A 25,091-nucleotide genomic window follows, 5' to 3' on the forward strand; every position below is an offset into this window, starting at 1 on the left:
TCTAAAATAACTGAAAATTTATTTGTCTGAAAAACGATGGACATATGCATCCCGGACAGCTTGGGGGTGAGTAAATCATGGGTTTAATATCATTTTTGGCCGAACTATTACTTTAAACTTATTTTTGTTATGCTTTAAATGTGCCGAAGCATGCATTGATACAATATGTTAAATTGCTCTCTGATATTTACATAGAAGGTGTGTGGCTTTATTAAGTGCAAAAATTATCCAGAAATGGTTTTATGTGTCCATTTACAACCATAGGTTTTGTCTTTAGAATAAAATTGTAAATTATTACCTTATTTGAAAGAGTCATGAATAATAATGTTGAGCTCTGCTTTGATTGGCTGTTTCTCAAAGCAGCTCCTGCCGTAGCTGTGTGTGTGTGTGTGTGTGTGTGTGTAAGTGTGTGTGTGTGTGTGTGTGTGTAAACAGAACTTATGTTTGAGCCTGAATCAGACGAAGATACAGATTTTGAGGAATAATTGTTTGGAGATTGGTAATGGACGTTTCTGAGTGATGTGTTTGTGTGTGTGTGTGTGTGTGGGGGGGGGGGGGGGTCGGACTAACTGCTAGCATATAGCGCTAATTCAACAGTCACAACTTTGTTTTCAGCATTGTATCAACAATTGTATTAATGTAATGTGTAATTTAATATTGGGGAGTACATCTTGACTAAAACGTCACAGTCTGTGTTATGTTGAGATTGGCTTGTTATCCAGCTTTCCATCTTTTGCATGCACAAGGTTTACCTAAGGAGGAAACAATCGTTTTTGAGGCTCACGATATGTCATAACCATGTACTGAACTCTTACTATTCATCTATGTCTAGGTAAATACAGTTTTTATTGTAAGGTACCTTTAAATAAAAAAAGCTAATAATTTCCTAAATTACTATAGTACATATAAAGCAATGTAATATAATAGAACACATGCATACTTAACACAAAACTACAATATAAATAACTAAATAAATATGAATAATTCACGTTTTTGTGGTTTGTTTTTGTCAAATAACTCAATATTATGCTTTTATAGTTGTGCATTGAAGACATGTAACTCCCAAGCAACAACACAAAATTATTGAATATATCTACATATCAGGCCACTTCTTAATTTCATCCTCCCTCCCACTGGGTTAAACATGCAGGGTGTAGTAAATATTTACCATAACGGTTTTAATCATGTTTTGTGCGTGCTCCTGCGACATTATTTTCTACCGGCCGGCTATTGAAACGGAAGTCTTGCATAGAATAAGGAAATATGTTGCATCACTTACTTCTGCGTTCAAAAATTAGGTGAATACACTAAACTACAAACTTTAAAACACTTAACTAGCACAGAAAGATTTTTAACTACATATACACACTGTAAAAATTCTGAAGTGACAACTGCAGTTAAAAACAGGCATTAACTACCCTAAATTATTATTATTCAATGAACAGCTTATCAAACCTGTGATGATTGACACAGCATTAACCCAAGCAACATTTAAGGTTAATGTGTTTCAACCAAAGTAGTATTAAAGCAACCACAGACTTGTTATGTTCTGCAGTTTTATCAAAACCACCATCTGCAGAGGTGTTATGTGTTTTATATGCTGTAATACTGCTTTGCACAGCATTCGCTTATAGTGTTGCTATGTTTCAAAGCATTTTGTGGGCTTGGCTCATAAAGTGATCAAGTTTATTTAAGTTATTAAATTGGTCAAGTGCAGATGTCTACATTTTTCAAGCATTTTAATTTATTTCAGTTTATTATAGGCTAATAATGCATCTTGTTATTGCACTTCATGCTTAGATAAAACACACCGTGTTAGACACAACAAAAGTTCCCAGGCATCTGGCAAATATGCCAGTGGACATGTTAAATAATAAAGAAGCACTTTATCAAAAACATCCTGTTGGTGCACCAGAAGAGATGTGGATAAGCTGGCAAAATGACTAGAGATACATTACAGCTGGGCAATGGAAGACTTGATTTTACTGGAAACTGAAGCCATCTTCAGCTGACCTATTAAACCCTCTAGCAAAGAGTATTGAACAGCATTTTGTGTTGGGCTGTACGTAAATAAGGAACCTATACAGTGAGTATAGAGAGTAAAGATTTTGAGGAAAAGTTTGTAGTTTCAAACCTGGATTGGTTGATCTATAAAGTATCACGATTATTACTTTGTCTTCCAATAAAATTATGTCATTACTGTCACAGCTCAGTATAAAAGCCAACAAAAGTGTAAAAAAGGTCAATTTCACACTATTAAGCCATTAATTTACATTACATTTTCGCATTTGGCAGATGCTTTTATATCCGAAGTTACTTACAATGCATTAATGCTATGCATAATCGAACCCATATACTTGGCATTACTAGTCCAATGCACTACCAACTGAGTTACAGGAAAAGTAAGCCCTGGTTAGCAGAATTATCAGTAAACATTAATACGCCATTCACACAGCACTTTGGTCCCAAAACATTTCTGTAACATTGGCAGAGAGGCTTCTGTGTGCACACAAACATGTCCCTTAAATGTTCTGGGATTGCTCCTGTAAAGAGGACCATAACATTTTTCGGAACATCATTGCCGTAACTCGGAAAGCATTCTGTGTGAACAAGAGCCAAAAACAATGGCATAAGAGGCGTTCCATAGTTAGGACGCATGTGTCATCGCAACAAGAAGTTATGGATCAGCTCTTTCGGCTCCTTATGATCTTGTCATAAACAAAAATAAAACACGTGCATGGTTTTCGAGAGAGAGAGAGAGAGAGAGAGAGAGAGAGAGAGAGAGAGAGAGAGAGAGAGAGAGAGAGAGAGAGAGAGAGAGAGAGAGAGAGAGAGAGAGAGAGAGAGAGAGAGAGAGAGAGAGAGAGAGAGAGAGAGAGAGAGAGAGATCACGGATAAGTAGCAAACTTCAGACATTGTGGAAAAAAACGTCCAAGTTCGCGGTCTGGTTGCATGAAAGTCCTTAAGCCAAGAAATCCCTTAGATATAAGGTTAACCCCCAGTCACATTAGCTACACGCACTCGCTGGAAGGCCATTCCTGGGCATGCCTACTCATGGTTGCTTGGCAACCGTAAAGCGGTATCAAAAGTCACTTCAGGGGTATTGTTAAGTTACAATAACGATGCTATCAGATTTAAAAGTTTTTATTTCTTGATAAAAGTAACAAAATATATGGGATAAAATGCCAAACTTATCAAATATATATAGAAATAAGCATTTTCTGCCATCTTAAATTATTTTCTTTGACTCGAGCCACTGACCTACGTCACACTGCCCCTTTACTCCGATTGTCAGACGCTTTGTCGCATCACTCAGCATTTGCATAAAATAGCCTTCTTGTCTATTTTGGCCACACCCTGCTCAGCGCAATGGCGAGCTCGTGGCTTGTCGCTGGGAAACGGCCACTCCCATTGAAAATGAATGGTAGCCTGTCGCTCTGTCTCTTGTAGCTAATGCAACTGTAGGTAGGGTGAGGGTACCCTTAATAAAAAATTATTTGCAAGAAAAAACCTTAAGTGTTCAGTTAGGAAACCACAAGCCTGTCAATAAGTATTTACCCTTAAATGGTAAAGTCCTTAGTACCCATTTTCCCTTAAAAACTTAAGGAACTATAAGAGGTCCCTTAACGCCACACTCAATGTCTGATTTTATGGTTATTTAAGAAAAGGAAGTATCAACGAGCATTTCTAACGATCAAAATAATCCCTTAGAGAAAAGTGATGCGCATTTATTAGGAGAATAGTGGTTTGATTGTCAGTTAATCCAAAATGCTTCAAGTTTTAACTACTTTGAGGCTTTATACATGCAATACTTTACAGTCTGTTTATTTGCGACGTTTCATTGAACACAAATCCGCCATCTATTGAGCTGTGTGCGTTGATTTGTTTATGCTGTGAGATTTGGTAACTATAGCAACCGCTGCTCTATTGCCGTGTTTTGGCAGAGACTACCGTAAAATACTTAGTATAAACACTTAGGTAAGGGTGACTGTTAAGACCTTTGTTGCTACGCTCTTAAAGAAATCCTGTACCTTAGCCTTAGGAATTGTTTTCTCCCTTAGGGAAACCCTCACTTAAGGAGTTTTATGCAACCGGGCACAGAACTTTAAATGTCACGCGTCTTTACAGGATCTTTATATTATGTGTGTGTAAAGGCACGCACAGATTCTGGAAAATCATTGGCATTGTGAATGAACCAAAAATCAAATGATCCCGGATGCATTTTCCGTGCATTTTCCGTAAACTCTGTGCGAAAAGGGCTAGAACATGTAAATCTGCCATACCTTGACCTCCATTATATATAAAAGGTAAAAATTCAACAAAGGTTTAATAAAACCCAAATCTGACAAATAATCTTAGCAGACACGACTCTAAGAAGACATTAACGTGAATGCATAAAATTACTGTCTGAAAAGTGGGCTAAAATGCAATAGCTAAATATTTTGAATCAAGAAATACGCCAAAAATTGGTAATATATCCCTGCAGATAATGGTGCAGGGTTTCCCGCAGCACTTTGCAGTTCAAGCGGCCCACCTAAGCTGTGAAACCATACCACCTTAACTAGGTCGTCCAAAAAATTTGCTGCACAAAAGGCCGTCAAGTGCATCTCGGAAAATGGCACGGACGCATTTCACACCGCGAGCGGGCACGCGTTCCACACGGCCAAATGAGAGAAAAAGACATGGTCCATCACTGTCTGGAGGATAACTAGAAGCCAGTTGATAAAACATCTCGGAGAATAGCGTGCGCCACACGGCCGAAATGGTCCGTCAACTGTTTGGAGGATAGCCAGTTGATAAAACGTATGTCCGTGAGAACTGCAAGTGGACTTATGTTTTGGGTTTATTTAAGCCGGTTATTGTATTAGTCTATAGTTCTTGCAAATTTAAAGTAAGTTAGCTGATGATTTTTGTTGTTTGAGCAACCTGCTATCTAGGTTGCACGTACCTGTTGTTTTGATATAATTGTTAAGCGCTCTTGCTCACATTATTTATGTGCAATTTACACGCTACAGTAGTTACACTCTTTTAAGATAATGTAATTAATAATGGGAAATAATCAGTTTTTACAATCATCGCGCTATCAATCACTGTTCGCCAGACGTTCTACAACATCTGCTTCAGTTTATGGCTTATATTAACCCTTTAGTTTCACTTCATCATGCAGCTATTCCCATTAGAGGTATCTGTTTAAAACATTTAATTCATTAATAATTTAGTATGTGTTCATTTCTGTCATAGTTTCTTCAAAATTAAGTTTTATTTGAGTGTTTTAAATAAAAATATTTTCATTTTCATCATGGCGCGTACGCCCCGCCCCTTTGATTGACACGCCCCCGGCCACAAACACCCGCCCAACCCCACCACCTAAACTAACAAATTTTCTGCAGGAAACCATGTAAAGTAAACGTACATCGAACACTAGGGCTGTAATGAAGCTTCAGGCCTCAGAATACGTCAAGGTTCTGCTTATTTCACATAAACCTGACCACAAATACTGAAAGTGAGCAGAAGAATTACCTAAGGCAGAGGTTAAGAGAAAGTGGAGGATGGTTACTTTCAGTCCTCTGACCTTTTCACCGTTTAAGTCTCAGATCTATAAATACACCTGAGCTGGTCCCATGAGTTCAGTGCACGTCAAAGACCACAGGGCTTTCATACGTCCCCAGTGCCGCTTATGACTAGATATCTTGAAAAAAAAACATCTCAAGCTATAATCTGCCGTTTGACATCACCAGGTTGTCCGGCACGGTGGGGTTTAAGGTTAGGAAAGGCCACTGTGGGGTAAAATCTTCAGATTCTTACGCCACCTATTCTTGTATTACAGTTCCTTTTACTGTAACAAAGTCAAACACTCATTTGAGTATCTCATGTCTAAAAGCCTATTACAGAATAACATCAATGAGCAAAACCACTTAGTAACAATCATGAAGTACGTACAGGGAAGAAAAAACAAACAATATGTTTGTGTAATGCAAATGCATAATGACTAAAAGTCAATTTACAGTGTTTTTAAAGCTCAAATGGCAGAACGCAAGACACCATAAACGATTTGTATGGCATTTCAACGTTTAATGCAATTTAACCATAAGCAACTTTCAATGAAAGCATTTGCCAGTCGTGCTAATGTAAATGTATGTAAATGCCCATTACGACAGATATTCATTTGCATTTATTCACCAAGTAGATGCTTTTATTCAAAGCGACTTACAAATGAGAGACCGTTAAGCATTTTGTCTAATGTTATTAGACAAAAAGAAATCCAATAAAGACCCAAGCTTCACCTTCAACTAATACAACATCTCTATTGGAAAATAAAAACGGGTATGGCAGGAGTGGAAAGACGCGTTTTATTCGCAGTAAAGAGCTGATTCAATCTCCAAGCATCCGATCGGAGAGCTTGACCACAGCCTAGTAACAGAACAACTTTTCCACATCGTCACCAGGCAGCGCGGCTCTCGGGAGACCCTGACAACTATCTTCAAAAATATCCGGCTATATTCAGACAGATGTACAGATAGTCAACCAGAGGATAAGACGCTTAGTAAAAGCATTGTGTTGGCAGAGCAAAGGTCATGGGTTTGATTCCCAGGCATCACACATACTGTGTATAGCTTCAATGCACTATAAGTCACTTTGGATCAGTGTCAGCCAAATGCATGAATGTAAATGTGAAAAACTGTGTACATTTTACATAAAAAGCAGTGATGTTTGTAAAAAACAAAGTGAAAGATATTTCTCAACCTATGAATCACTCCTGGCCTGTAGTCTCTAATTATTGAGCAATGATTCATGTACTGGCATTAAAAAAGCTTTAATCTATCTTGTGCTAGTAGAACTAGACTCATTTTCAACAGATCATTATTGCATTCACAGATCAAGGAAACAAAATTGCCTTAAAACCTTAAAAGGTGGATGATGTTTTGACATGAACTATCCTTATAACACGCAACAAACAGATATGATGGGCTTGGTAATTCAGATTCATTGAATTAAAGGCTGATCAGATTGTGTGTCGACGGCCTCTTACCGTGTGGTAACGTTATGCTGGCGCCGTCGATGATGGCTTGAGCGAGCTCGTGGTCGTTGCTCTCAAAGGCCTGGGCAGCCGCCTTAAGTGCATCCCAGATTTCCTTCCGGCCTTCGAATGCCGGTGCCGTATCCCAGAATTCATCACGCTTGCTGCGCAGCTGCCCGTCGGTCATCGGGTAGTCGCTTTTCCATTTGGGTTTCTCTCTCTTCAGGGGCTGGTTACGCCCCAGTGCAACTGAAACGCAGAAATGAATCAATGTAAGGATATGAAATACGAGATCATATAGGGTGACTATGGTGCAAGTGACTACATTTTACAAGTAACACGGTCCAACAGTGACACCTGCAGATCTTTTTGCCTCTTAAAAGATAGTTCCTCAATATATATGATTATCTTTTTTCAAATAAACACAATCTGAGTTAGTTATATTAGAAAATGTCCTGGCTGTTCCAAAGTTTATAATGGGAGTAAATGGTTGCCAGTAGCATCAGATACAGATTGGATCTCTAAATGGTATGCTTAGGCCAAGTATGCTTATAGATGAATGTAGCATATTATTAGCAAAAAAAATGGCATTGTGTATCATATTGCACCACATGAATAACACATAGCTTTCCTATAGTGCAGGGAACGAGATATTTGGAGAATCTACAAAAACAGCAAAGGTTTTACAAGGTTCTCATGTGGTAAAAAACACACTATGTCCTACGGTTCAGATATGCAACTAAATCGAAATGATTTCAGGCCCAGGTCAGAAGTCTTAAAAAACACAAGTGGCTGAGTTTCTGGGATGGGAGCCAGTAGTGATCTGCCTCCTCTGGACTGTCATGGTGGGTTTAAATAATGACATCTAGAAGCACAGGGTGAAAAAAAATGGTTCACACCTCCTGGACTATAGCAGAAATTGTGCCGCTGAGTAAATTTCTAGAAAAAGTGGTCTTGGTCTTGCAGAGCCAGCAGTTCAGATTTTAAGTTTACTCGGCCTGACGTACACCCAACCACACAAAGTGTCAAAATGTTTTTTTAGCAAAACATCTCAGAAATGTTCCAAACTCCACCTAAAATGTCAAAAGGGCATCCAGAAGTACAGTAACCTCGTCAACTCATCATAATACTGCCGTCTATGGGTGTTACTTCTAGAAGTTATGGCATGTGTTGAACCCTGCACTTTACCATTCTTCTCAATGCTAAGCTGTTTCCTTTCTATCAATTCCCCTTGAGAAAAGAGCTATACCGCATTATTGGCATTTGTCGAAAAACAAACCCAGAGTGTCTGAGATGTATTGAGCTCTCAATAAAGCAGCACAAAGACTGCAGACATGCATGCAAGCTCTCATTGAATACCACTGGCAGAATCACCCAAGGCTGAAATCCAAGTAGTTACATCAGAGGGCCTGAGAAAGGAAGATTTACTGGGCAAAACATCTGGCTGCTATTATATACAACCTTTCAGTCTGGAACGCAGGATGCAGAACAACCCATGGCCGGGAAAAATGCTACCCAGAACAGCACAGAGCGGGACTGATGTGTGTTCATATGGCATTTAAATGTGCAGTCGAAGAACACTTAAAGTAATAATACTTTTAGAGGTTTAGCACTTAGTATATGGTTTAGATGGGATTTGAAAAAGCACTATTAACAGGACAATCAGTAACAGGACACAAAAACAAAGTGTTCAAACAATAAGACCACTGAACAAACTGTCAAAATGCAGATTCAGTTGCAGACCAGAAAATGAAAAAACACTTAATACAATATGCCCAGTGCACACCACTAAATTAACCTTCCAAAAAAGACAAGTGTCAGCTTCCTTCATTTACACTACAGTTCAGAGCGCCCACTTCCTGTTTGTCTGCACTGTAACCCAAAGCTTAGTCAATGACACAGTAGCTCGCAGATGACCCCTTCCTGTTGTTGAAGTATCAACAACAGATGCAAACACAAAAGAAACTGTCATGTTGGTTATAATACAGGGCTCAATGCTAAGGGTTTTCTTATCAGGCTTGATTAATGTTTATTGTTTTGATCAATGCAGCCTTAAAAAATAAGTTATGACACCAAAAACTACTAGCCTACCTCATACATTCCAAATATTGTTAAAGAGAAGTAAACACTCAGTTAAAAATACGAACAAATAATCAAAAAACAAATTAAATAATTTTCATATACTGATATACTTTTCAAGTACAGAAATTGAATTAAAAGCAATCAAAATGTAAACTAATCAGGGTTTCCCGCAGAAAATTTGTTAGTAAAGGTGGTAGGGTTGGGCAGGTGGGCGGGGCCGAGGGCGTGCAATGAAAGGGGCGGGATGTATGCGTCATGTATTTATTTTTAAAACACTCAAATAAAACTTAATTTTGAAAAAACTATGAAAAAAATGAACACATACTAGATTATTAATGAATTAAATGTTTTTACCTCTAATGGGAATAGCTGCGTGGTGAAGTGAAACTAAAGGGTTAATAAACACAAACTAAAGCAGATGTTGTAGAACGTCAGGCGAACAATGATAGACAGAGCAAAAATTGTAAAAACAGATTATTTCCCACTATTACTTACATTATCTTAAAGGAGTGTAACTACTGTAGAATGTAAATAATGCACATAAATAAAGTGAGCAAGAGCGCTCAACAATTATATCTAATCAACAGGCACGTGAAACCCTAGGAGGTTGCTCAAACAACAAAAATCACCAGCTAACTTACTTTAAAATTGCAAGAACTATAGACTAATACAATAACAGGCTTAAATAACCCCAAAACATAAGTCCACTTACAGTTCTCACGGACATACGTTTTATCAACTGGCTATCCTCCGGACATGACGGACCACGTCTTATCTCATTTCGGCCGTGTGGTGCGTGTGCACGCTCGTAGTGTGAAGCGCATCTGCGCTATTCTCCGAGATGTTTTATCAACTGGCTAGTTATCCTCCAGACAGTGATGGTCCAGACCATGTCTTTCTCATTTCGGCCGTGTGGTGCGCCTCTCCGCTCGCGGTTTGATGTGTGTATGCGCTATTCTCCGAGATGCACTTGACGGCCTTTTGTGCCGCGTTTTTTTTGACGACCTAGTTAAGGCGGTAGGATTTCCAAGCTTAGGTGGGCCGCCTTAACTGAAATATGCTGCGGGAAACCCTGCTAATACAGTCTCCAATGTATTAATTAAATATAGCCTACTTTTTCTTTGCCTGTTGTTGTTTGATTAATCTACACAATCACTAGTGCAAGGTTCATTTGGGGTACTGTCGCTTTAAGATACAATGTACTGTTACACATATTTCGCATTATATTTCTGAATTGTTAACACTTAAGACATAACTGACTATGTTGACGAGGATAATCGGAGCCCTTTGAGATAATTGTGTGTAAATATTAGGGCTGCAACTAAAGGTTATTTTCATAATCGATTACTTGGGTTTTCACTTATTATTATTTTTCACTTATAGTTAAATAAGAAAAAGACACGCACTACTACATAGTGTTACTAATATAATGCTTTTGATTTTGATATGTTAAGCCTTAAATTAAACATGTTTGTGCAGCTTTGAATGGTAAAACATCTGTAAAATGTCAAAATAAAAATAAACAAAATGTATTCAGTCTTCAGAGATGTGCTGGTGAGGAAATTAATAAACTTATTTCAACCTTCAACTTTAGACTTTGATGAGAATTAACATTATTCATTATTAACAAAATAAATAAGCCATTATGATATGAAAGTGATATACATGCATTGTTACAATAATAAAAACCTTGATTTCCCCTTTACTTTAAAACAGATTCTTAGTTTGTGGTTCAATTAAGTTTTTATGATAACCCTACAACACTTAAACAAATACAAACCCACTTATATTAAAGGATAAAAATAACACCTTTATTAACCAGGGTTTGTTTGCGCTTTTGCTTTCGTCATTGTCCTGTCAGGGTTGCCAGATCCACGTAACAAAACAAGCCCAAAGGCCATTCAAAATTACTCCAAAAGCATCCCAATAACTCAATATTCACAGCCCAAATACCAACAACTAATGAACCAAAACTGTTAATCGCTTACCTGCAGAAAAAGACCAGAAAGAGTTTAAAAGTAGGCAAAATCAGAACTTTGCCAAAAGTAAGAGGACCTGGCAACGCTGCGGTCTGGGCAACGCTGCCTTGCTTTTAAACAAGCAGGTTGCGCAGTGAGAAGCAGATGTGAATATAATAAGTGAAAAGTGTGCGCTATATAAAGCAGACATGTGTCCGTGCATGTGACGTTACAGACCAACTAATCGATAATCAAATTAATTGACAAATAATTTATAATCGATTTTTATCGATCATTTGTTGCGGCCCTAGTAAATATGTCTGCTCAAGTGCAAGAAAACGTGAACTCATGAGATGGGGCATGTGTTTCAGATGTGTGCACATACGAATTTTCTCAAAAAGCTTGCGAGTAGTGCGCTGAAATCTATTTCATGTCGTCTTTGATGAAATTTTAAAACATGTGCAAATGAAAAACTTTCATGAATGTTCTGCATCGGCTCGATCAGGCTACCGACAGTTGTATCCTTATTGTCGAGCCCTGCAATGATATTTAAACAGGACTGCACATTTTACTAGGTGAATCTGCCAACCATTGCTCACTTATTTCAAAAAGGAGCCCTTCCTTTCTTCCAAAACAAAGTGAGCAGCTTTTTGGCATCAAAGTCACACTCCTCTTGTGAAAAACTTGCATAATTGTACGCCAGCGTTGCATGCAATAAAAAGAAATATGATCATCTTACCCAACATTTGCAACACATTAACAAAGCGAACCAAATCAACACAGAGCTCATGGGCAGCAGACAAATATACAAAATGTATAGTATTTTATAACACTGCATTATACTCCATCTTACTGCACAATTACAGGCCATCTTACTACACCCAGAATTGTTTTTTTTTGATTAAATGTCATGTGAATTTAGTGTGTAATATGGGTGTTAAGTCAATGTTATATGACACACCATAAACCCTCACAGTATACAGGAATATGATCAAATAGATTTCTCAGGTTTTGTCGTGTCTGGGGTGCTGTTTCCAATAACTCTTGAGTGAATCATTATTTCCATCAGCTCTTATGTAAGCATCTAATGTTCCCTGAATTCAATCCCTGCGCTACATTGCAGTTCAACAGCATCGAAATGACAAATTAATTTAAATGATGATTTACAGCACCTTGCTCGGTTAAGAGCGCAAATGCTAAAATTAGATTCCTATGCGGGCTTTCTCTGCTCAAGGTTGATGGAAATCCATTTAAACTGAAACAATCACCTATACTTACTGATCTTTAAAAATCCTCTCACAACATATTCATTACGTTGCATTTCCTTTTCACTATCCTGGTACTTGAGCGGCTAATCACATTAAAAGACTATGCGCGTCTTGACAGCTAGCAAATGAGATTACCCAACAAACAAGATTGTTATTGACTCTCTACATGGCCGTACATTCACCCAAAACAATGACTTGGGTAGCAATACGAACAACAATGTGCTTTGACTCAATACAAAACAAATTGCAGTGTAAACACGTAAAGGGCCACCACAACGATCCTTTATACCAGGAAAAAACAGTCATTGTCTCTGGAAGGACCGTCGAGTGTGTAAACTTCCCTCAGGGTGTGTGAATCTCTTTGGAGCAGACAGAAAATCTATAGCCTGATTAACATCACATTTCCATTTCCTGTTTAGTAAACGATGCACTGGCGACACAGTAAAATGGACGGGTGACCACATTAATTCAATTTGTTAAAGAGGCACCCCGGCATTTAAAAGTGCTGCTGTTAGATTACTTGTTATACTACACGAGCTGTATATAAGCTGACAGCATAGACTTGTAATCTGTTAACAATGAGACTTGAGAGATACAAAGTCATCGATCTGCAATTTCAATTTCAACATTCTCTGTCATACGAAGTCCTTAAGGGGACATGAAGCAAAAATTAAAAAAGTTTAGTTTCACATGAGCAAGCACGCGAAAGTTTCACGTGAGCAAGCACGCGAAAGTTTCACGTGAGCACGCTAAACTAAACGTAAAAAAAATTCTGCACATGAAGGTTTTGCATGAGCACATGAAAGTTTCGCGTGAGCACATGAAAGTTTCGCGTGAGCACATGAAACTAAACCTTTGATTTCTTGACTCCAATGTCACCTTAGGGGCTCGGTACTGTCAAACATAAAGTAACGCAAAAGTTAAAAGTGAATAGTAATTGGCTAGTCAAAAGAAGTAAGATGTACAATGTCTGTGCATCAAAAATAGTATGCAAAATAAATAAAAATTTACACCAGATCCCAAAGTAGCTCTATTATAACACATTTTCATAAAATCTAGCTTGCTTCAAACAAGTGTTATTATGACACCAAAATCAACTGTTGTTAACAATACCAATACAATTGTGTACGCGCCTGCAAGGCAACCAGGGCCAACGTCAAGGGGGGCATTCGCGGGCCGTGCCCCCCCAAACAGGTTGTTGTGCCCCCCTACACAGTTTTTTATTAATTTAATATATATCAAGAATAATTAAAATAAATTAAACATTGAATGTTTCATGATTTTTAATGTAATCAAATGAGGAAAATATAGTTGATATATGTTTTCTTTAATTAAAATAGTCTCATGCGTCTTTACGTCTTTAGCATATTTGTGACTTGATACTAGCAACGTGTTTTTTCGCGGCATTTTATGGATCATGTAAAATATGGATATTAGAACATTTAGAACGAACCAGCACCGCCTGCTCCATCTGACTTCATGCAAACATCGATTGGCTCAAACTCAGAGATTAGAGGTCAAGGTGGAATTTTCAAATCTACAGGACACTGTTTTAAGGAAGTTTAATGTTCGTACACGCCGGCTTCAGCTTTTTTAAAGGTAAGTTAGCATTGTTTTAAGTTACGTAAGCTTAAATGTGAAGTGTGGCTATAGACCGTTAACAGCATTATGACGTGATTATGGTAAAGCGGCTTTTAGGACACGGTGTGCACTGCACTATGAAACCCATTCATTTCAATGGCATGCGCCGCGCGAGGGCTGTTTGTTGTTGCGTCGAGCGCAGCAGAACGCAGCTTGGGATCACGCCGCGGTCAAAGTTCGAAATAGTTTAACTTTTGCGCATAGTTTGTGATCTTCTGCACTTTATACGAGAAATGAGCTGACAGTCTGTACCAGTTGTATGAGTGTGTGCTTGCACTGTATTTGTTGTTTTAATGCCTTGTTTTTGCAAGTTATTGTTGCTAATTGCGTGCCCCCCGTTGGAAGCCAAGTGCCCACCTGTTAGTTATGGTCTGGCGCGGCTCTGAAACCAACCGGTGTGAAAGCACAATCACCACAGTGTCAAATCACGTGCTGTTCAAGCTATGCCTATGTGCTACACATGCGTGCGGAGTGCAAACAGAATAGGTTAACAGTTTGTAATTTACTTAACAACAAAGATTCATCCAATTGTCAATATTTCCATATTTTCAAAAACGATATTGAGGTTTACTAAAACTAGGGCTGCAAAAACTAATTAGTTGGTCTGTGACGTCACATGCTCCCACACCACCATCGGACAGCGCAGACACGCGTCCGCTTCATATAGCGCGAGCTATGCGCTTATAAGTAAAGTCAGGCGCTGTTTCTTCATACAACACACATTTATCAGGCGCTTCTTTTCACCACACGTCAAGCTTGGTTAAAAACAAGGCAGCGTTGCCATGTCCTCTGGTTCTGAATTGGGCTACTTTTAAAGGGGACATTTCATAATACTTTCATGTCAAATAAATCTTTGGTGTCCCAAGAGTACATATGTCTAGCTCCAAAAAATTATAACAGCATGTTAAAATTGCCACTTTGTAGGTGTGAGCAAAAAACGTGCCGTTTTGGGTGTGTCCTTTAAAATGCAATAAGCTGATCTCTACACTAAATGGCAGTGCCGTGGTTGGATACTGCAAATTAAGGGATGGTATTATTATAATAAGATCCCATTCTGACATCACAAGGGAGACAAATTTCAATGACCTATTTTTTTCACATGCTTGCAGAGAATAATTCCCTAAAACTAAGTTACTAGGTTGATCTTTTTCAAATTTTCTAGGTTGATAGTAGGGATGGGCACGAGTACACGATTGTACACTTCTACACATAAAAACCCTAATTTAGTCAGTCCCACACCTTAGTTAACTTCAAATTCAAGGACATTTCAAGGACTTTCCAGGTCCAATACCCTCAAATTCAAGGACTAAATGTGGGGACACATTTCAAGTGAGAGCAAGGTTACATCGTGTTACCTTTTAAGATGCATTGTTACAGTTCCCTTTCGAGGAAACTCGCGCTGTGTCACTGCGGTGACACTTTGGGGACGCCTCCAGGGGTAAGTGCGTCTGAATGTGTATATCAAATTCAACCAATGGTAAGGCTTAACGACAGGGTGACGCAAAAGCCAGGAAGTATATCACTATCTGAAATATTGCCAAAGACAACGTTACCGGGACGCAGGAAGTATGGCAAGGGAGACACAGCGTCTCTTTCCCTTCTCAGGAAACAGTTACATACGTAACCCCAGATGTTTTCATGAAATGTGTCAAACACAACTATGCAAAAAAGCATTTTGGTATGAATCAACATTCGCATACAGAAGATATAAGCATTTAAAGCAAACAGTTTAGCACGTGTGTTTAAAAAGTCTAGATTTTTATGATATTATCCTACACTACACAGGGAATAATATGGATTTTTTTCCAGAAAACTTCTTGCATAAAATAGATTCAAGCACTTTCAATAACCTGTATCTATGTATGTATATTTTTTTATTTCCCAGGGCCAAACAACAAGGATTTCAAGGACCCGTGGGAATCCCGTTTAGTGCCTTAAGCAAAAAATTTAATTCAGTAAATATTTGTTTTATCCGTTTAGTCGATTAATTGGGAAAAATCTCCTGATTAATCGATTATGAAAATAATCGTTAGTTGCAATACTAAAGTTATGAATTTAGCTATATGGTAATGTTTACAATCACAAATAGTATTTCAGTTGTATAATAGCGTAATTTTTATGTTGCTTTATTGGTAGAATGTCCCTGTAGTACTGTACTCCTTTAAGTATGTATTTTCCACCAGCAAAGAACACAAGTGCATAGATGAAGGGCTTCTGCATGTAGAGCTATTTATTTCGCATAATTCCTTTAAAAGCAAAATTGACACAGCACAATAAGACTGCTTGTGGTTCCTACCATAGTCCACAGTGTTCTGACTTAAAATAGTCAGAGGAATGCTTGAACAGCAAAAACCAAGCACATAATTTACAAGAATTAAAACACCTGAGAGGCATTTGAAAAAATCTTGTGTTTTTATGAGTGGAAACAGTCAGCACAGCAAAATTCCAGTGCACACAGATTCAACCAAGGTTTTTTGTCAGATTAGACTGTGTGAATTTTATTTTCACGAGAATCCCAAATGAGTTCCATCTGGATTAAAGTCCTAAAAGAGGAGTATTTTGTGAACAATGCATGCGTGTGCAAAAGTTAAAAGCCTTCTAGGGTGCAAATACTGCATGATTTCACAGTCCATGCATTCAAATAAGTTTATTATTTAATCCTCAGCATATCCTTTCCTTATTCCCTCCCCCCTGACTCATAGCCAGCATCAAAAACCCATTTGGGGAAATCTTAGGGGCCACACCCACCATAAAAACACCGACCTCATCGGAGAGGTATTTAATACCGTATGTACTTCCCATCACCCGGTCGGCCACAAGTCTCTGAGAGAAGCATTTGTGTGAGGGCGTGCTGACATCTGGGAACTATTGGCCCTGCCAGGCCTCCACACCGGAGAGAGTGGGTTTCGTATACAAATCTATGAAAAGAGAGAGCGCGAGAGGAATAAAGGTGAGACGAAAGACAAGCCCTGTGTAATTAAGTCTATAACATCGACCGGTCGAGGAGTTCAGGCTTTGGAGACTCAGCCGAGACTTCATACACATTGTCAATAATTCAATAGCCACTGGCAGGAGAGCTTTGGGTCTCATAGAGGCAATGATTTATCATTTGGGTTTTCTTGAGATTGTGTCAGGCGCCACAGAAGATATAATGATGGCAATGGAAAGGAACAGTTCTCATTTCAAAGGCCAAGTTCAAGAAGCCTATCGCATGTCAGAAGGGTCAGATCGCACAACCTCTGGACAGTCGGACGAAGGCATCTCGGATCTCTGGGAGTCTCCGGAGACAAATATACCCATCTTCATCTCGGGTTCCAAGTGTCCTCTTAAGGGCTAATTCAAGGAGATTTCCCCCTCCCCTTTGGTTAGACAAACAACCTCATGCAAGCTTGCATGTACTGTGATACGTCTGCACAGAATGACAAGCATTTAAACCATTGAAAACATCAAAGCCCTTCTCTGCTTAAACATGCTGTATCGCATGTCACTTTCTCTCTCAGTGCACTTCATAACATGTTAAACATTTCAAACCCCGTCTTTCATACTTCGGTTTAACAATAACCCATTTTCTGTTGCCTGATTTGCCCTCTGAAAATGGACCTTCCAGCTGTCTTGAATTCTCCAACCTAGTAGGCCAACAATAATACATCGTCTGAGATCAAAGGCATTTGGGGAAATTAACGGTAAGCAGTCTTCTTAGGTTTACGTGATTACAGGAAGCGAGCAAAGGCAGAAAAACAAAACAACAATGGAGGATAATCATCATGGCTACATAAGACATCTTCGTACTTTCAGGCCTTAAGCCCGATTTATAGTCATGCGTAAGCTACGGCGTAGGCTATCCGTAGCCTGTGCGTAGCTCGCTTAGCCTGACGCGCACCTCGCAAAAATTTTAACAGCGCGTCAGTTCTACGCGGACCGCAGCGCTGTGATTGGTCCACCAGAACCCTTCCCGTCAAGGATAAAAAACTGCGTCATAGGTATTTCCGTTTGCGACTGTGAAAACAAAGAATGGCCAAGTTGAAGAGATCTGATTTAACTCAAACTGCAACAAAAGTCGCTGTTTATTTACTTCCATCATTGCTGGTCTTCTCAAAACATACACAACAAGTTGCTGTTTCTTCTTCATTTGTGGGTTAACTTGCCAAGCTGCTTCTTCATTGACGGTCGTGCTGCTACTGGGGTTACACGCGTGGATACTGCCTACCAGCGGTCTGTGCGTGTGTTTGCACGTTGACGCAGACGTCGACGGAAAAGTACAAATGAAAACCGACGCGGAACCTACGCACGACTATAACGAGCCCTTTAAAAGGATCTTGTTTGGAAAAGTGAAGTGGTTGAACAATCTGGTAAGTTTACTCAATTTGAGCTATATAAGCCCGTCCCATGACGCAAATTTACGTGTTTTGAATGTTCAACGAAACATGTTAACGAAAAATGTTCAAGCATCCAACCACGCGCAAATAGCGCGTTTTTGCCGCCTCTTCCGTGTCTGGTGTGAACGCGCATTTAAAATTAATTTTTTTACAAAGAGTTTTACATCCTTACATATGCCATACCATGGGTGCACAATATCGCAAATTTATCAAAATATCGCAAATGTGCATATGTAAATATGCATATAGAAATTGTTTACAATAACCACAGTCTGGTATACGAATGAGTGCTTGTGTTGTCTGACGTGTGGAAGATGATAAACAATCCGACAAAATGTGAAACATGCATGTTTGTTAAAGCATCAATCAACGTATTGCATATTGTTTATCGCATCATTTAAAGGTCCATTATGTAACTAAACATTTAGGGAGGATCTTTTGACAAAAATGCAATATGATGTACATAACATATTATCTATATGTATAAAGACCCTACAAAATGAAATGTATTGTTTTTATTACCTTAGAAGTTTTATCTAGATGCACAGTGGGTCCCCATATATGGAAGTTGACATTTTGTGCCGCCAATTTGTCTATTTAGACAAATTGCTCTACAGAACATGTTTTGTCACTACGTTGTCTCAAACGACAACATGTTTGTCTTGTGGCGGCTACCTTTGCTTCACTATGCGTTTTGAAAGGGAGATTGGAAAATCTACACAGTGAACCTTTAACAAGTCAACTCACACATCACATTTTTCTTCAATATCGTGCAGCCCTATGCCATACAACTTTTATGAAAGAATAAATATAAATATAATCTATCAATCTATTCACTATCATGAAAAGAAAACAGCTCTATCAGGCCTATCAGTTCTACATTCATCTCCATGGCGACCCAAAGATCCAGGTGAAGTGAGCTTGACATGTGGACCGATGCGCCTGCCCACCCTGCCTGCTTGAAGAACTTAAACGTTGCATAATGTAAGACAGACGGGATGCTCAAGTTTCACCTCACAGAAAACAACAGAGGCTCAGACAACAACTGAGATGAGGACTTGCAGTACAGCAGGCAGACTGCTGACAGTGTTTAGATTGCAAAAAATAGCTGGCAGGCGTTAAAGGAACAGATTACCCAAATATGAAAAAAATACTTTCATAATTTACTCTCATGTCATACCAGAAGCATGAGACTTCCTTTCTTTCAACACAGATAATTTTATAATAAAAAACACTTTTTATCTTTTTATACAGGACTTGACATGTTGAAGCTCCATAAAGCACATGCATCCATCATTTAAGTAATCCAAATGACTCCAGTCGGCTAGCAGAGATGGGTAGAGTACCCAAAATCTATACAAGTACAAGTACTTATACAAAAATGTACTCAAGTAAAAGTATCACATCTTATTATTTACTTGAGTAAGAGTAAAAAAGTATTAGATTAAAAAACTACTCAAGTAGTTAGTTACTCGTTACTTCCGATCTGATAGAGACTACTTGGAGGGCTTTCACAAACCTCTCCTTAAAAGTCTCATTGTTCTGCTTATATACAAGTAAAGCAGCCTATCTCCGTCCTAAAACATTAACATCACATAATGTGTCATTTGAGAAAAAATCTCAAACACACACACAGGTGTTTTTCGGACGGTTAACTCTGTATTTATTTTCATGTTCACAACACAAACTTGTCAGCATCTGCCTTTAAACATGCAAACAGTAAACAAAAAAGAATGTGTGTGTCTGTTTGTTCATGTTTTTATATGAATATGTTATTTTCATTGCCATTAAAGTGCAATTACTGAACATAAACAGGAGCTTAATAAAAATGATCATTTTAGAATTTCATATGGAACTTATCTGTTTGTGCAAATCAACTATACATGTATTATAATATATAATTCATGTTTCTTTAAAATCAAACTTTATTCTTTTATTTTTATTCATTCATTCTTTAGGAAGGATTTAAATAAAATACAATCCCGTTTTTATTTGAATGTATTTTCTACACATTAGCGAGGTGTCCGGATTTGTGTATAAATGCAAGATGTCGTTACATTATGCTGTTCAGTTTGTTTAGTTGTGGGGAAATGATATGCAAATGTGCAGATGTGAATGTGCTGTTTGTATGGTTTAACTTACACTAGGTTCTGTCATCGCTTGCACAAGAGTGCATATGGCAAAAAAAAACTCGGACAGTGTGTGAAATAAATGACCATGAATAGTGTTCAAATATACATACTGTGACACTTACCACTTCAGGTTGGATCTTGAATTCCTGTACGCTGAGATGTCAGCTCATTTATTGAACAAAGCATGCATCGCATTATGAAACTATTCTTTTTGACCTCTTGGAGTGAAAACAGACCGAACTTGAAGCCACGCATGATCTGCCTCCGAAATCTCGCACAACGCACACCCGGCCTCATCTGCTTCTCCTATCATCTACGCGCAGTCGCGCGCTAAAGGGTGACGCAGCCTGTCTTGCAAAACTTTCGAACACGCCCTATAAACTTTTTTTAAAAGACACACTATGCAGTTATTTTACCTTAATATAACAGCTTCAAAGTTATTTCGGTGGTAAACAAAGTCATAGTATGGCGAATCACACGCGAATTTGAGACGTGAGGCTAAACGATTTAAAAGTTAAGAAAGCGCGTTCGGAAGAGAGTAGGAAAAGAGAATCTGACCGCGTCAATCTGACAAGAGTCCCACTCGGTCAGGTTTTTACTCGTTGGCATGAGTTAAAAGACAGCACTGGATGGGATGCTGATCGGGCGATCTTGTTGATGGACTAGTAAGTAAATCTCTCATTTGTAAACTTGTTTGCGGTCTATGTTGTATGTTGTTGCGCTTGCTTGTAGTATGTCATGCGATTATCATGACAACAGTTGTCAATATCTCACATAATTATCAGGACATAAATAAGCCTAGAGGTTGTAAATAGTGTAAACATGCACAATTTGCAAACTATTATGATAAATAGCAATAATCATGTATAGTGACATCATAATGAAATAATGCAACGTACACAATTAACTTTGTCATGGCATTTTGTAATGTTTACATTACAATAAAAGAACACAAATGAAATGATACAGTAGACATAGACTATAGAATGTTACTTGTGATTTAGCTGCAATCATGTTAAAACATTATAAGCCAGCAAAAGCGGTACTTTATTATTATATGCACTCTACACTTGGAATAAACTTTATCCTATTACCATCATCAGTAGTTTAGTAGACTATGCAGTAGCCTAATATTTGTATGAAATTGTGAAACATTACCCGGTTATTATCTTCAAAGGTGTACTAGAGTGGGAAATTACGACAGTTGCAATTATACTCCAGCGACTCTAGGGGTCGCTGTTTGACAAAAACGCCGAAAATGCATAGAGCGGCTTTAAAAATATATTCATTAATTATTGCCATTTGACAGTAGCGCAGTAACGCCGCCAAATGTAGTGAAGTAAAATTCAAGTTTTTTCACTAGAAAATGTACTTGAGTAAGAGTAAAAAGTACCCATCCTTAAATTTACTCTAAAAGTACTAGTTACCCAAAAAGAATGTACTCAAGTAAATGTAACAAAGTAAATGTAATTCGTTACTAACCACCTCTGTCGGCTAGTAATAGCAAAAAATTAAAGCAGGCCTCTGAAGCCTGTAAACAGGGAACGCGACAACTAAACTTCAATATGGCAGCATATTCATATAAACATTATAGTTACATTATTTTGAAATTAATAAAAGCTAAAAGAGAAAACACATGTGTAACATAGGGTCCAGACTTTGGTCTTAAAGGGGAAGTAACCTAATTTAGCTCCTGTCTTTCACTCATGTTTATGAAACAGCATTAAGAGAAAATCTCTCACTGCTCTTGACTAAATCACTTTTCTACCTTCAATAAACAAATAAACAAACAAACAAACAAACAAATATAATTATTTATTATTATTCCTATTTAGTTTAGGTTTTTGTGAAAATTATGAACATTTCTATGAAATTAAAGATTTTAATAACAGAAAACCCTTATTAAAACATTAAAAAAACTCTACTGTGATGCATATCATTATCAATGAAAATGAATCCTATATTGATAGAAGATTTTGATCATATCACCCACCCCTATTCCCCTGCCAATGACTCGTGCCTAACATTGCCACTTAGCTGTTATAAAATGCACTGTAACCCACTGCTTCATGGGGCTTATTGCTTTACCATACATTTATTTATTTATGCCAGCCACAAAATCAAAACTGAATAATCAGACTGGTTTATACTTTAAGCTTCGACCGTTGGTGCACGGTTCCACATTCAAAAATTACCCACCTGACGCATATGCATTATTCATCCACCCCCTTGGCGGTTTACAAATAAACTAAGTCTGCAGGAAACTTTGAGATCTCACTGGCTCTTGAATGTTTGTAACAAAATATCAGCTAGTAATAAGACATGTAAAAACCAACGAGATTTTAAGTTTGTGCCACCATATTTTCCATTTAGTGGTAATATGCATTTGCAGAAGCATTAGAATATAACAAACTAGTTATTGATTTAAAAGGTCTTGGTTACTTTTACTTTTTTCGATGCAATGACGATTTGGTTAATTTATCGATACTTTAATATTATGAGTTTAGTTAGAGGCCGTTCCCACATCACGTCTTTTGCGCGCTCAAGTTTATTATTTCAAATGTGGGCAAGCAGTATTTCTGCTCATAATGGAAGAAACGTGCACACGGTGCGCTTGTTTTTTCCAGGCGCGTCCGAACCACATAGAGTAAAAAAACATCTCAACTTTTCAGAATGCCGCAAGCACACCGCAGGTCATGTGACAAGAACCTACGCACCTAGCTTTTTCCACGCATTTTAGGCGTGACATGTGAACGGCCCCTTAAGCGGTTACATTTTTAATAACTCCCGAATCCAACCAAAATATATAACATGAACATTTGATTGAACTCTTTAAACAAGGCACAATCTCTGTCCTAATTGGGACATTTACAACAACAAACTAAGGGAAAAACACACGAAAAGAAACGAGAATGTGCACTTTGGCGGAAATGCGTAGATGGACGTTACGTAAAGGAATGAAGACACAGAAAGTTTCAAAATAAAGGTACCTCATATTGATATTATATGTGTGGCATTGATGCTAGGGCTGTCACAATGATTAAATAATCGTCTCATCGCAATAGTTTGACCTCATCGCGATGATTTCAGATCACCGCAATGATTGCATATCTCTCCGAAAAACAAAAGGGGGAGCTGCAGCGCCTGTATAAACGAGACGGTATCAGATTACTTTTAAAAATGTGTTATGTGTATAAATATTTACTGTCAGATAAACCTTGCAAAAGATTTAATTTAAATAACCACAACAATCTGTGAAAATTAAAACAAAAAAATGTACGAGAATTAAATGTGAAAGCAATAAACAGGCAATTAATCGTCATAATCGGCACAATTTATTAAACAATTAACCGTCAGCCAAATTTCATAATTGTGATAGCCCTAATTGATGCATCGTATCATTACAAATTTCATCAACGCATCGATCCATATTGATGTATTGTTACACCCCTATTAACCTTAAACAGTTGACAATTGGCTCTTTTTACTGGAAGGCGGGACTAAACCATATTGACCATTGCGATCTCCCCCATATAGCAACAGCAGTAACACATAAGTGCAAGTAACACATCTTTGCATAAACTTAACTTTCAAAGTCTCACCATCTAAAACAATCTACGACATCATAACAATTGCTCAGAACACCTTAGCATAATAACTGATAGTTTGCACAGGCAAACTTATACTTACTGGCTTTAATCTAGATGAATAATAACATTAGAGAGTCCAATAACAAACTATGTAATTCACAAAGCATAGTGCTGCTCTCAACTTACAGTCTGACTCAATTCTTCCTACCTCCAAATTTTCCTTATCATTACCTCTCTTCAAAACAGACGCAGTCCCCTTTGGAAACCTACCACCATTCCCGAAGGAGAAGCTGAAACATCCAAATCAAGCTCTGTGTGCTGTGAAAAATTAGCAGCCATTAAGTCTGCAGGTAACCATCAATGGCAGGATCTGCTCTGGGTTTCATCTAAGGGTGCTGCAGTCATTACAATAATGATACACTAGGTGTAATTCAGTCCCAAAGGCTTTGTCTAGCATCTAAGGAGCTATTTTTGCTTGACATTTGAGACCTTGAGAGAGAAGTAGCAGAAGTCGCAGACATATTGCTTTATACATGTTGTAATTGTTGCAAGAACCAATGAATCTTCCTGCATTTTAACCCACACATCAGTTGTTACAAGATCACATAAGCACTGTCAACAAAAAGAAGACATAATTTCCAGTAAAGACTACAAGAAGTCAGTTTTGTGATTGTTAGGTCTGTTACATTGGAGGCCATTTATAGCTTTATGCCTAGATGTTTATGAAACAAATGTTTTAAACAGAACAAACATACTGATGAGTCATCTTGCACATTTTTGTCCATCATCCCATCCCTCCTGTCTCCGATTAGTAATAGCACATGGCGAATCGTGGGTTGAGTCCAAAAGCTTCAGCAGCTGACCTCCAGAAACGTTTTTTAGACAGTCTTTATAGGTAGCGTGATGATTCTTACAATTATTTTTGAAATATAAATGTCTCCATACGTTACGAAGCTTATAATAAGGATTTATTGTTGATCTGTCAGTGGATTTGACATCATTTAAACCTGCAATTTTACATTTCGA

At 38.0% G+C, this 25,091-nt stretch overlaps 1 protein-coding gene across 1 annotated transcript in view; it reads right to left on the reverse strand.

The window, feature by feature from the left end:
* The window catches only part of ubtd2 (ubiquitin domain containing 2), a 37,371-nt gene that overhangs the window by 9,656 nt on the left and 2,624 nt on the right, over positions 1-25,091 (reverse strand). Inside the window, exon 2 of the mRNA XM_055181102.2 lies at positions 7,031-7,267. Coding sequence (XP_055037077.2) covers positions 7,031-7,267 — 237 coding nt within the window. The remainder of the gene's footprint in view (positions 1-7,030; positions 7,268-25,091) is intronic.

Source organism: Misgurnus anguillicaudatus, chromosome 9 (assembly GCF_027580225.2).
Source record: "Misgurnus anguillicaudatus chromosome 9, ASM2758022v2, whole genome shotgun sequence".
In the NCBI taxonomy this organism is placed as follows: domain Eukaryota; kingdom Metazoa; phylum Chordata; class Actinopteri; order Cypriniformes; family Cobitidae; genus Misgurnus; species Misgurnus anguillicaudatus.